The following is a 12,979-nucleotide window of genomic DNA, read 5'->3' on the forward strand; positions in this document are numbered from 1 at the left end:
ACGACCCTCGCCTGCCCCAGCACAGGAGAAACTGAGGCTAAGAAAGCCTCCTAGCAGGGATCCACAGGCGCACATCTCCACAGCTTACACGTTGCAGGTACTCAGAGCAGCCCCAGGTCAAAGAAACACCCTGGTGTGTTCGCCCTGCTCCAGGTCAGGCACCTCTTTCCATTAGCCCCTTTCAGGCACAAGGCAGACCCATAAAACTGCCAGTTTTAACTCAAGGATGCAGTTTGAGGAGGAAAAGGACAATTGAAAGCGGTGACCGCACACCTACTGTCGCCACCAGGATGAATTCATGCAACCAAGCCCAGCAAAGCAAAACAAAATCAGCAGCATGGTGATTTATGGGCATGGTGAAACCACCACCCTCCCCGCCTGGGTCTGCCTCTCCCTCTCCAATGCCCCCGATCCATCTGCTTCTGCAGAAGTTTAGCTAAAATTAAAGGAAGTGACTCAGAAACGTTCACTAATTACTGTTTGCCTGCCGATCTGGAAAGGTATCAGCCGCTAGCGCAGAGAAAGCAGCTTCCAGTCACACGAATCAATTGATGTTTTCAAGCATCCTCTTCTGCATTCCTTTTTTTAAAGCCTTTCTTGCTGAGTATCAGTCCTGCTTATGCAAGGCTCTAATGCAGCTAAAGCTTCTTAGAAGAGGTTTATGGACCTGCGGCTGACAGAGTCAGCAGTGGCAGATGTCTTATTTACACCAGGGCTGAAGAAAGGTGGGGATCAGGCCTCAGATTTGGTTATTAGGGACAGAGGGTCAAGGGCAGGCAGGTAAATTGCATCTTGCAGCTACACTGCTCAGGTTCTTCCCATCGAAATACCAACTTCGCTTCTCCTCACTGGGATCAGAGCCTCTCGAGCATCCAATTTATTTCATATCTAAGGCTCTGTGATTCGAAGGAATTTATTATTAGTTATTATTTTGGCTAAAGCTCTCAGGTCAACATTTGATTTCACTGCGCAGCATTGTCTGCAGTCGTGTTTTAAAGAGAGCTCTTGCAGACGTGCAGAAGACTCAGCCAGTGCAACGATTTCCAGCTCAGCTTCCCCTGCAGCCACGTGGCGGTGGCAGAAGCAGAAATGGAGCCCTGTACAAGTCACTCCTGGGAGCCAGCCGCAGGCGGATGGGCAGGGAGAGGGCACAGCTGAAAGCCATGCCTGCTGCCAGGGCTCCTCGAAGCTGCACGGTGCCCGCTCTGCCAGCCCCGGACATCACCTGTCATTGCAGATCTCCAGTCAGCCACGTCCAGCACAGTGCTAGAGTTCATGTTTTCTAACCTGTCTTTAAATGAATGTTTTAAACCCAAGCAAAAGCTTGGCGGAGGATGCTTCCCTACCCTCTGAAGGAGGGGTTTCTAGCCCAGGGATAGAAATCCCTGTGACGGCAGTACCAGAGCCCTCTCCAAAGGCTGGAGGAGAGCCGAGTAAGCTGAGAAGAAATGACATGGAAGGAGACAAGACCTTGCCGCTCCGCTTCTCAGTGGGATGAGAGCCTGAAGCACAAGTAGGTGTGAGGCCTCCCTTAACTGGCCTGGGTCAGGCAGTGCTCCCCAAACACTAAGGTGCCGTTCCCACCTCCAGCTGCAGTAAGACACTGTCAGCACATGGGTTTGAATTTCTCCAGTGCCCGGGGAAGTCAAAGGGTACCTGGCTCTTTTCCCACCTGCTTAGGGCAATCTCCAGTTTCAGTCCTTGCTGCCAGAAGACATTTCATGAAAAAGCGACCCTTCCAGCACTCGCTCCTAGCTGCTCGCTCCCTCAGCCAAGCAAACCAACCCTGCCAAGCAAAAGCAAGAACAGTTAACAGGATTTTCCACCCCTTCTCTGCTCTGCTGCGTGCAAATGCTCCTAATTCTGCAGAAACAGGTATCAAGCACCTGCAGCCAAAAGAAAGCGCTGAACCCATCTCTTAAGGTAGCTGCTTGAAGCACTGTGCAATGGTTAAAGGAAGACTGACACCCTGATCATCGCCTTCATAAACACGAGGCCAAGCAACCAGTACCGTCTTGCACAAGAGTCCGAGGTGATCTGAACCCAAATGAAAGGGTGTATGGCCCCCAACTCCTTGAGGGGCTGTAATAAACCTGTGAAACACACAGCCATAAGCAGGGAGCGTGGGGGGGCGGAAAAAAGACATTTCTGAAGAAAGTACAAGGCTGCACGAACACAGAAGAAGCAGGCATATATAATGGCGTTTTTATTTGTAACACCTTTAACTTGGACTGCAATTATTTCAGTTTTTAAAGTTAAATTCGGGCAGCAATTGAGGAAAAAAACCAAATAGTCCCTGTATGCACAAACAATGCAGCTTTGAATAATACATGATAAGTTTATTTCATATTAACATGAACAGTAAAAAGTGGACATTTGACGGGATTTTACTTCAGGTCCTTTTCTTTATTCCTCTATTGTGTCCTTTTTGCCAGTCTCTTGTCCCTCAAATTGTGGATACTTTGCCTCAACATCAGCCCAAGTTAGATAACCGTTCGCCAGGTCACGAATGATGGCAGGAAGTTCAGAGATCTGCAAGCAAAGTCACAAAGACATATGAAACACGAAGCCATCAGAATCAAGTTGCTCTGTTGGATACTTGGGGAACATGGGTAATTTTTTACACAGAGCAGGTGCAAGATATCTTCCTGCATGATCATTTTTGGGGAGAAAAAACATTAACTAGGAGGACATCTTAAATCCCAGTCTGTGTCATCTCGGCAGACTGCTCAGTTATTCAGGGTGACCCATGAGGGAAATGCCACTGTCACTGTGGTGGACCACAGCAAGGTTCATCCCTGGTAGTGTTATGCTACGGTTTTGGAAGGGAAAGAAAATAATACACACATCCAGAAGATGTTGTAAGCCAGGATTTAGCCAGGCCCTATTTACTGTAAGACCAACATAAAAGAAGCTGCCAATTGCCTTTTCTTTGCTCCTCATAGCACACTGTCATGGTGCAAAGGATCAGCTAGAGAAACTAGAAAATTTGCAGAAATTGAAGGGTAACAAAGTTTCGTCTCTGCTGCTCGGCAGTGAGAGGTCATCCAGGTGCTACAGAGACAGATGGGTGCCCTGAAGAGCTGGCACTGCCTGTTACACTGAAGCAAACCCACAGCCACCTCAGTAGCCCCAAGCAGTACAGGTGCTTCCGTACAGAGCGGAGCTAGAACAACTCAGCCTCACACATCAGCACTAACTCCTGCTCCTACAGGAGGCAAACCACGTTCCTGGGAGAGAAGAGCACGACAGAGGTGCCGAGACTGCATGTCCACAGCTCTGAGCAGGTTCTGCTCACAGGTGATGAGACCACCATGGGGAGGTTTGCTATTCCGGTCTCTGTATTATGGCCGTACTAGCAGAGGATGCTTAGGGCAGGTGTGGCTTTTGGGCAATGGTTCACCAGCTTCACTGGTGCTGCACAGGCAACACCGGCAAGAAGCAAGCTTTGAGGAGTTATGTCTCTGCTGTGCTCTGCCAGCCAGCCCATAGTAGGCAAAGATCTTCTCTGAATCCACAGGCACCAAAATGCAGAAGCCCTGCCTTTGAAAGCCAGGCACAACCCAGCAAATGCATTTATTCAGCCGCCTTCACTCGGAAAAAGGCACCCTAAAGAGCAGTGCAATCAGCACAAGGCATAGCTTTCAAGTAAGATCAACACCTCTGCATCCCAGGAAAATAAAAGCCTCTCCTCACTTCAGCAGCAGGGCCGGCATCTTCTGTTTGACCAGTATCTCTTCCCTGGGGATTTCTCAGAATAGCTAAATTGCCTACGAGAGCTGGAGGCAGCTCCCACATAGACCAGTCATTGCTGGATCAGGAATCCAGCAAAATGGATCACTGCTCTCAGCTGGAGAGCAGCTAATGCTCTCCCCTAGCCCGCAAGAAACAGACTTGGCTCTGTCAGCCACCAAACCCGCCTGCCTGCCCTTTACCTCAGCTCGGATCTGGCGCATCGAGTCGCGGTCTCTTAGGGTGGCAGTGTGAGGCGTCCGGTTAACGGTGTCAAAGTCGATCGTGATCCCGAAGGCCACACCAATCTCGTCAGTCCTGGCATAGCGCCGGCCAATGGATCCAGAGGAATCATCCACCTTGTGAGAGATGCCGTTCCTGGTGAGTGCTTCAGCTGCAAGACGTAGAGAAGGGGGGATCACCAGGACTTGTTACATACTCAGCAGGCAACACGATCCTAGCAGTGGCCTCCCACATCCTCACGGCGCTACCTGAAGTGAGGCACCATGCGTCCTGGTTTCAAGCAGCTTCAGAGACACTCATTTTTATTTTGACAGAAGATCCAATGTTCCAGTCCTTGCCAAGACTACAAGCTCACACCCACCCCACAGGTACACCGCTACTCTCACAGCTCTCCACATTGCATCACTCGACTCTCACCCAAAGAGCAAAGTCACCGACTTCTTTAACCTGTCATTACAGTCCCACAACTCTGCTTTAACTCAAAAACACGCCAGCCTTACATGTGTGCAGGGGCATGCCCAGCATGGGGAGGCAATGTCCGCAGCAGAACTGATGCCAACAGCAAAAGGCACTGTCTGACATGCAGCCTATGTTCTTATCCTTCACATATTCACTTTTAGATGGTATCAGTGGGCATTTTGACAGAATGCTTGGAGGCTCAGCAGCTCTGGGACCAATTCAATAAATTAGCTGGCCAACAAGAGCAAAGAGAAGAAATTTATTCAAAAAAAAAAAAAAAAACAAAAAAACCCACCCCATTGCTCCTGACACCTTCTGCTAAGCAGTGGGAAAGATTTCTTTTTGACACAGAAGGAAAAAAAGAAATGTCTTTTACACTGCAAACCAACACATGGAAGGGCAGGGAGTTGGGGTTTTGAGGCTAGACTGAAAAGTTTGGTAGATACCCAAAGCTGACTGATACCAACCAACTCAGCTGTTTAGTTCGATGGCTCTCCCTTTGCATGTGTGAGAGCCATGTGATCCCAATGCTATTTTCTCCCTGTAGCACTGAGGAAGAAACCTCTCTTCCCAGTTCACATCCCCACTGGAGCCACAGTGCTTAATACACTTACATAATTCCTTGACAAAAGGCATGAATTCCTGATTCTGGCTTAGAGGAAGAACAGAGCACTTGAACGGTGCTACAACAGCTGGGAAGCTGAAGAACTAAGGAAAAAAGAAAAAGCACAAATAAATAGAAGTTTAATGGTTAGGCCAGATTCTTAGGAGGTCAGAATAAGCTCTGACTGAGGTTGGAGGCAGGGTGACTATTCCAGGGGAGTAGCTGGCCTTCTGTAAGACATTAGCATTCAGGGCTCCAGCAGTAACACCTCACACCGCTGAAGCAAGACTGATTTTCTCCAGCTGTTTTCCACTCCCCCTTCCCTCCTGACAGCTAAACGTTGGCCCACCAAAAGAGGTCTAACCAGAGCCCTCCCTCAAGAAAGTAAACCTCATTTGAATTACAGAAAAATGAAGGGTAGAGGGGTCTTTCCAGGAGATTTAGTCTTATGCACCGTCTAAAGGGAAGACTTCTCACAATCATCTCGCTCCCTGTTTGATTCCCACAGAGACTCCACACACATGAGCCTCCACACACAGAGAGCATATGCAGCTCAAAGGTTTCAGAACCCTCCGCAGACACCCTCAGAAAAGAAAAATGTGCCAAAAGGGGGCGGGGGGGGGCAGAATCTTTCCTGGCATTCAGCAAGGCCTGTAAGGGTACGGAAGTAATGCAACTGAGACGTACCACAATACAGAGCAGCCTAGGCTGCATAGAAAGTAAATGGGTACTAGAAGGAAGATAAGTCCAATATTTTCGACTTCAGGAGCAGTTTCTGATTGAAAGTCAACCGTGCCCTAACTCTGGGCTCTTGAATCCTCTTCCCCCCACTCACAACTGTATCACATCCTGTGGCAACCAGAGGCACTAAAGAGCGCTGTTATTCTCCTTTTCTATAAACACAGTCTAGCAGCCAGAAACAACGAACAGGAACCAGCATCAAGTTTACAGTCAGCTTCCCATGGGCCACCAGCAATGGTGCAGAACATCACAGTTTGGGCACTGGCTGGAACAGGCTGGCGGCCTGTATGTAACACACACTTCCCTCTGGCCCCTGCTACAGCAAAGTTTCGGGCCAAGATTTTAGGGATGCCCAGAATCAGAGAAGGTTGAATTTCATGGGGGACTGAGGAAACAGTTAGTCTATTGTCCATCTTGCTGCATAGAACTATGATTCCAGGAAAAGCAGCAAAGAGAGAGGAAATAAAACACTGAAGAGATGCCTTTCTCTGAGTGATGGGACATTGCCAAGTGTGAATCCAGAAGGAGGAATTTCTCACCCCCTTGCTAGTAATACAGTGAGAGCTTCATGCACACACAGCCCCAGAATGCTCTCAGTGCGCATGTATAAATGAGACGTACGCTGGCAAAAACAGCAATTCAACAGCCCACCTGGGTTTTCCCATCTCTACTGTGTATTGTGCAGTCTTATTTTAGTCCTTTCCCTGGATGTTAGGGAAAGGCAAATGCTTGCAGCTGGTTTTAAGCTGAGGCCCAGCCACAGGAAAGCTCACCGTTCTCTGCTCGTCTCCTTCCCGGATGTGGAATGTGTGTTCAAACACTGTGTACATGATCCTCCCAATACCAAATGAGGGTTCAATTACATTTGGGATGATTTCTTCCACTGGAATACAAAAGAACCCACGTCATCATTAAAGAAGAATTTATACACAAAAAAAAGATGTGTTTACTGAAGCTGTCTTTCTGCTCAGAAGTTCTGATTACATGTAGCTGAGCACAAGGAAATAAAAGGTTAAACATTTCTGCTCTAAATACAAATACCTGAAGTAGAGATTTGGACTTAGTCCGCACACAGAACGTATTTACGCTGTAAATAACAAGTCAATGCCCCTTCTCTGGCCCTGAGAGCAAATAGCACAGCACAACTTGCATCCACACAGATAAACCCTCTTCCACTTCACAACAGCGAAGCCTCATCCAAACTGTTCACTGGGAACAGTCCTCACTCCACACCAAGCCACAAACTATGTCCAGGCATTCTCTGGGAGAGTGCTATTTGGCATAGACCAAAACTGTACCAGGGAATATGCTAGCAATTAAACAGCCTGGACGATGGCAGGGTAATGTTCAATCCCTGGCCCACTTCAGTTTAATGTACAGACACAGCCTCAGTATCCAGCAGTCTGAGCAGAGAAGCATGAAGCTTCAGATCCAACTCAAATTCCAGCAAAGACTCCCTCCGTATTCTTGAGTCATTCAGCTGCCTGCTTCAATGCTGCTCCCCTCCCTATTCTCCATCGCCCTGCAATGAATCACAAGAGTGGGAAAGAACGAGGATCAACTAGTCAGTGCTCGTGAGACTTCTCAGGAGACGTGATGTGCTACATTATTATATACCCATCATTCTCTCCAGTCCTTGCCACGCATTTGTCAAAGAGGCTTTTTCCTTCTTCTCCCCTCTGTATACAGAAGGAGCTCAGTGGACAGCTGCCCTGTTCAGACAGTGCAGCTTTTTAAAAAAACCCCAGATAGCAACTGGAGAAGAAACAACAATTATAAGCATCAGCTGCTTTTTGAAAATCCAGCTCTCCAGCACTGCACCCTGACTTGCCTCCCACTCTATGTGCCTAGAGAGCCAATCCTCCTCAATTAAGCACCTAACCCAGGGTGGGACTTTACCTTCCAAAAGGATGGTCTCGTTTTATTTGTGCATTGACCAACCAGTTTTCAAGATGAGAGAGAGGGAAACCATAAGCTTTGGCTCCTGCTTGCAGACAGCAGCCAAACTGCCAAATGTACAAATTTAAAGGAAAACGAGCCACTGCTGTTCTACTTGCTGGCCCCCAGCAATACTACAATCACTAACAGTTACAACTCCGATCCCTTCTTTGAAGTTGTGACAAAGCAAAGTCTGGCACAGCAGCAGCACATGCTGACCGAAAAACACCTGGACATCAAAAAGGCTCAGCAGCTGCAAGAACAAATACATTCTGCACATGCTACAAGTTGCTCTACTCCTTCCTAGGAGCATTTACCATGTTCCCAACCTAGGGCAGGATGACCCACTAGTTACAGTATGAACTGGGGAAAAATCTACCTCAGTCTCCAGCTCTGTCAAAGACTTCCCAAACGACCTTGGGTGAGGCGCTTACAGAGCTGGCTGGAAAGACAAGACTTCTTTGAGGAACTAAATCCATGCATTCTGGAAAGCTACCTTCTAGCCCCATTTCCCACATTAGGATAAAAGCTCTGTGGAGATGCAGTCGCTGAGCAAAGCTGATGTGATTATCGACTACCAGAGGAACTGGCTGGACTTGCCAGCTTAAAGACCCCTGTCAGCACGGCAGCCTGGCAAGCTGGCAGATGCTGGAAGACTTGACTCCAGGCAGTGGAGGGACAACAGGAGCTCTGAGCACAGAGATCTGCCTATAGCCCTACCAACAGACTGCCACAACCCACCTGCTGCACTGCAATGGACTTGAAGATGAAAGCTCCCAAAGCTGGTGCACCTTCCCCAGCTCCTCTATCACTACAGCAGCTGGTTCTTAGCACCACGTGGGATCTTACAAATCCTAGAATATGCAACTGAGGCAGCATGAATGTAATACGCCCCCCAAAGTCTATTAAATGGGTTACTGAACAGACCAGGTAAGAAGCAGGCAGACAGGCCTGCATCAATGATCACTGAAATCCCACTGCTGTCTGAAAGCTTTCCAACTCTCTCAAATTGTCAAATTTCAAGGAGATAACATTTGGCATTTTTCCTATGCCACTGTGCAATACTAACAGGAAAATGCAACTAATAAAGTTCACATTCAAGGTGTATCCTGATCTGCCTCTTATTTTTGATGATCAAACAATAAATATACAAATTTACCATGTAATGTTTTCTGAAATCTCTTCACAGTAACCATGTCCTCTGTTAATTTAAAAGTTTTCCCTTCAGTTTCAACAGTGAATTCCCTGCAAAGGAAAAAGAAGTCACTTAAAAGCTACAGCAACAAATAAACAAGTTATATTTCCTTAATTCCGTCGGTTGGTTGACTTTAAGAGTGGGACAACAGAAGCCAGGGCAAATCCCACATATCAAAGAAACATGTGGCATGCCCATTAAAAGAAATTTACGTTAATAATAAAATTCCTACATCTACATTAAAAGCAACCATATTCATAATCACAGTGAACTTAGTTGTGGTTAACAGCCTGAAGCAAACTCAATTAGGAAATGGAAGAATCTCAGGATGAAGCATATACACCAAAAGAAAAAGAAGGGAGGCACACAAAACAGGCACTCGCTGCAGACCATACATCTTGTCGAGTGCATGGACTTCTCATGAAAACTGGGTTGTGTCAGAAGGCACCGTGCATTTTCAGAGATACCAAACAGGAGGATACAGCACAGTTATTTTATTGCTTATTTCTAAAGCTTTTGGTATTATGGTCTTCTAACTACTTTCTCTTGCTCCTTGCTATCTTGCAACTAGCACACACTCCTTGCCAAGGAGAACTTAGGCTGTATTGACCTATGCCACTGACAGGAAGCAAATGTCTTTATTATTACGCGTCTAACAGAAAACTGCTGCTGTAAACCCGAGGGCTTCACATCATGGATTTATACAAACATGGTTGTATGAAAGGCAGGTCTAACATACTGACACTGTCAACATGTACTCAGCAATGGTACCCTCCTTGCTGAAGCATTCAGACTGGTGTAATACAAAAACCAGCATGTTCAAGACAAGTGTGTCCTGCATTTGGACCTGATACCAGATGGGCTGAAGTTTATAAAGGCTTTCCTCTGAATGCAGCTACAACTGGATGCTGGGCTTAAACACGGTCATGATTTGCAGTCCACTATCCATTCAAACCTACTTATAACTCATCTATTGGATTATTTCAGTGGGATTCTGGATGAACTAACTTCACTTTCTTCTGATTTTGAAGTGTGCACATATCACCGTATTCTGCAATAGTTTCTCTCCCCATTTTGAGTGCTACTGTTTTTTCTACGCTTTCAGATTCATAGAAATGTAAAAGAAATAAATCTTAGCTCAGGGGAAAAAAAGAAAAACAAACAAACAAAGATGTAAATGTTACCATTCTGGAATGTATTCATTGATCCTACACCTTGTACCATTTCAAGCAGGAAATAAAGTTTATTTTTTATTATTGCACCATTAACCTTCTCATAACATATACAACTGTTGGCCTGCTTCAGCCAAATTTGACAACTGTAGAAATCTCTTATATTTTCAACTCCTGCATGTGTTAGGAATACAGGCAGACAGGTTGAGGAAAAACATATAAACTGCTGCCCCAATAATTCAAAGATTGTAACAGGTCCTAAAGCTTATCACTAAACACTGGAGGATACTCACACAAGTTTTGGTTCTCATTTAACTATTTTGTTCCATCACTCACAGAATTATTTGATTAATTTTAAAATTAAATTCAAAACCGTCTGCCAGTCCTGGTCAATTCTCAAACCAGAGTAGGGAAGCTGGTAAACACTTCCCATTTCACTGAGGTGTCTCTCTTATGGGATGATCCTACTAAAGCCAGAAGCTCATTCCCACGCAAATAAACAAATATTTGAATAGTTACACATTTTTGTGCATATATCAAGAGATATGTTGATGGATGACCAGCAATGACTTGGCAGAAGGGACAGCACTAAAACATTTCAGATGATCCACTCAGCCTATTCTCAGGAGGAAACTGGTTTCAGGTGGCTCAAATTAATCCAGCAGCACTTTGGGAACCCTCATCAGAGGTGTCAGAGAAGGGTACCACACACACACTGCCAGCTCACCCTTTCTCGTTGAGCAGCTGCTCCATCTCAGTGATGTAGCACTCATCACACATGGAAAGGTATTCCATCACCACCTTTGCATCCTTCTTATAAGCTTTGCCAATGGCTCCCTTATTTGCCTCAAACTGAACAATGTTGACTGTCCTGTACAAGGCAGTTAAGGAGTTTCAGGTGACAGAAAGCAGGGCCTGGTTCTTTTGCTATGTCAAAGCTAATTGCTACACAACACAAAGAAATCTCCTCTGCTACTGGATTAAGGAACTTCCCTTCAAGAGAGGAAAGGAACAATAAAAAATACTGAAGGGCAGAAGGTCACAAGTTTTGAAAGAATACATCTTTTTTTTAACAAGTACAGCTAGCAGCAGAAGCATAGAATGACATGGAGTGACCTGGGATAGTAACCCCACATTCACATTTAAACCATGCTTCACAGTCAAAACACAGCCTAGCATTAAGCTAGAAAAAAACAAGCACAATAGTAAATCCCCTTTGCCCACCTGAGTAAAGTGACCCACATGCTCAATTCTTTGCAGGTTACTTCCCAAAGTCATGCTGGTCTGTAGCTCTAGGTTTCCCTGTTAAATTTACAGATGTAACTTAAAATAGAGCTGCACGGCTCTCCAAGACATCTCACTGTCAAATCACTTTTCACTTCAAGAGAATGCAGTTTGTTTTGAAAGGATATAGGTTCTTTGAGAGGCTTCTCAGCTATAAGAGGAACTTTGGTGGCACGGGCATGGCAGGAGAGGTCATAGCAGGAACGATCAGCACAGCCAACAATCTCAATCCAACCCTGAAAAAACAAAAGTGGAAGCTCTCACCAACTCACTTTTTTGTCCACTTAACCATCAAACATGTTTATTCACCCTTAAGCCCTCCCTGCTCCCATGACTGTTTTTTCTACATAATTAGCTCTGTTACAAAAAGCAGTCCTCACTCACTAGCTGCTCCTTCATTTGAATGATTCCATTTGTTTCCAGAGGAAATGATCAGTTATCTAACCACTGCCTGTGTTCAGGGCCAGGTTTTCCGCATGGCTTGGCAGAACACAGCACTGTGCCAATAGCTTGGGGCTGGGGCCACAGCACACAGTCCTATCATTCACATACTATAGGTGCACGAAGACATCATCCCTTCGAGGTTTAGCACTCCGTAAGTACGGAATAGAGAGCAGGCAACCAGCCACATTAGAATGGCCAGAAGTCTGGCTTATGAGCTAGTAAGACACAGATCATATGCAAGGGAAGCACTTCTTTCAACATTTCAGCATGTATGGCAAGAAGGAATCTCAGAACACCATTCACACACACAGAACTGATGAAGCCTTCCAACACTTGCAGCAAATCCAACCACCACCTGGATTTTCTAAAAGACAATCCCATATAAGAAGAGGCACATCAGCTGCTTTCCATTCACTCCGTCACATCAGCATAGACATACAGGCAGCGAGATGCTGTGTGGTTTTCCAGTCTGCAGCAATATAGCAGGGTGTCAGGAAAGGTATGTGAATAGAAGAAATCCCTGTGCTCGAAAAACTACGGTGTTCCAGAACATCTTGGGGAATTTTTACACAAATTAAACCATTAGGATACTACGACTACTTCTCAGAAGGTTTATGTAGTAACTTTATAGAATGGATTTTAAACCATTCAGTGCAGTTAACTTCTTACTACTGAGTGCTGCAAGTTGGTATAAACATTTTTGGTCAGAGTAAGAGACAAACCAAAGCGTGAGTCTAGCTCACAAGGTGGTTTTATCATGCCCCTGGGATTGCTGTCTTCACCTCTGGGTTAGGCTGTTGGACATACTGCTCTGTGAGTCCTGATCCATGATAAGGCTTGCAAAGTTTATTAATCTTATTTACATGGTGTGACCCACACACGTCCAGCCTGTTTTGGGCTGGCTAGAAAGAGAGGCTGTGAACTTATGGAAGTCAGCTCTCTACTTTCAGAGGAAGCCATTCCTTCAATCATTTCTACAGGTCTTTTCTATATGAAGACAAATCACTCATCCAAGCTGCAGGAATTTTTTTTCTCAAGTTGGGTGGAATTTTATTCGCTGCTATTGCTCTAACTAGCTGTAATGAAACATCACTAGTGATAAGCCTGTTTCAGCTCCTTAAAAGAAAAGAAAGAGAGAAAAAACAAAACAAAAAAAAACAAACCAAA

The 12,979-nt window shown here is 45.6% G+C and overlaps 1 protein-coding gene across 1 annotated transcript; it reads right to left on the minus strand.

Moving 5' to 3' along the window:
* Nucleotides 1-2,180: 2,180 nt before the first annotated feature.
* Nucleotides 2,181-11,604, minus strand: LOC104079251 (glycine--tRNA ligase {ECO:0000250|UniProtKB:Q9CZD3}; the record flags this gene model as incomplete). The annotated part of the gene is made up of 7 exons (XM_009581224.1): nucleotides 2,181-2,532; nucleotides 3,936-4,126; nucleotides 5,049-5,142; nucleotides 6,553-6,662; nucleotides 8,877-8,962; nucleotides 10,812-10,957; nucleotides 11,497-11,604. Coding segments are annotated over 7 exons (861 nt in total), but the record flags the coding sequence as incomplete, so codon positions are not given.
* Nucleotides 11,605-12,979: the final 1,375 nt, after the last annotated feature.

The sequence above is a fragment of the Fulmarus glacialis genome, unplaced genomic scaffold (assembly GCF_000690835.1).
Source record: "Fulmarus glacialis isolate BGI_N327 unplaced genomic scaffold, ASM69083v1 scaffold16497, whole genome shotgun sequence".
Classification (NCBI taxonomy): Eukaryota; Metazoa; Chordata; class Aves; order Procellariiformes; family Procellariidae; genus Fulmarus; species Fulmarus glacialis.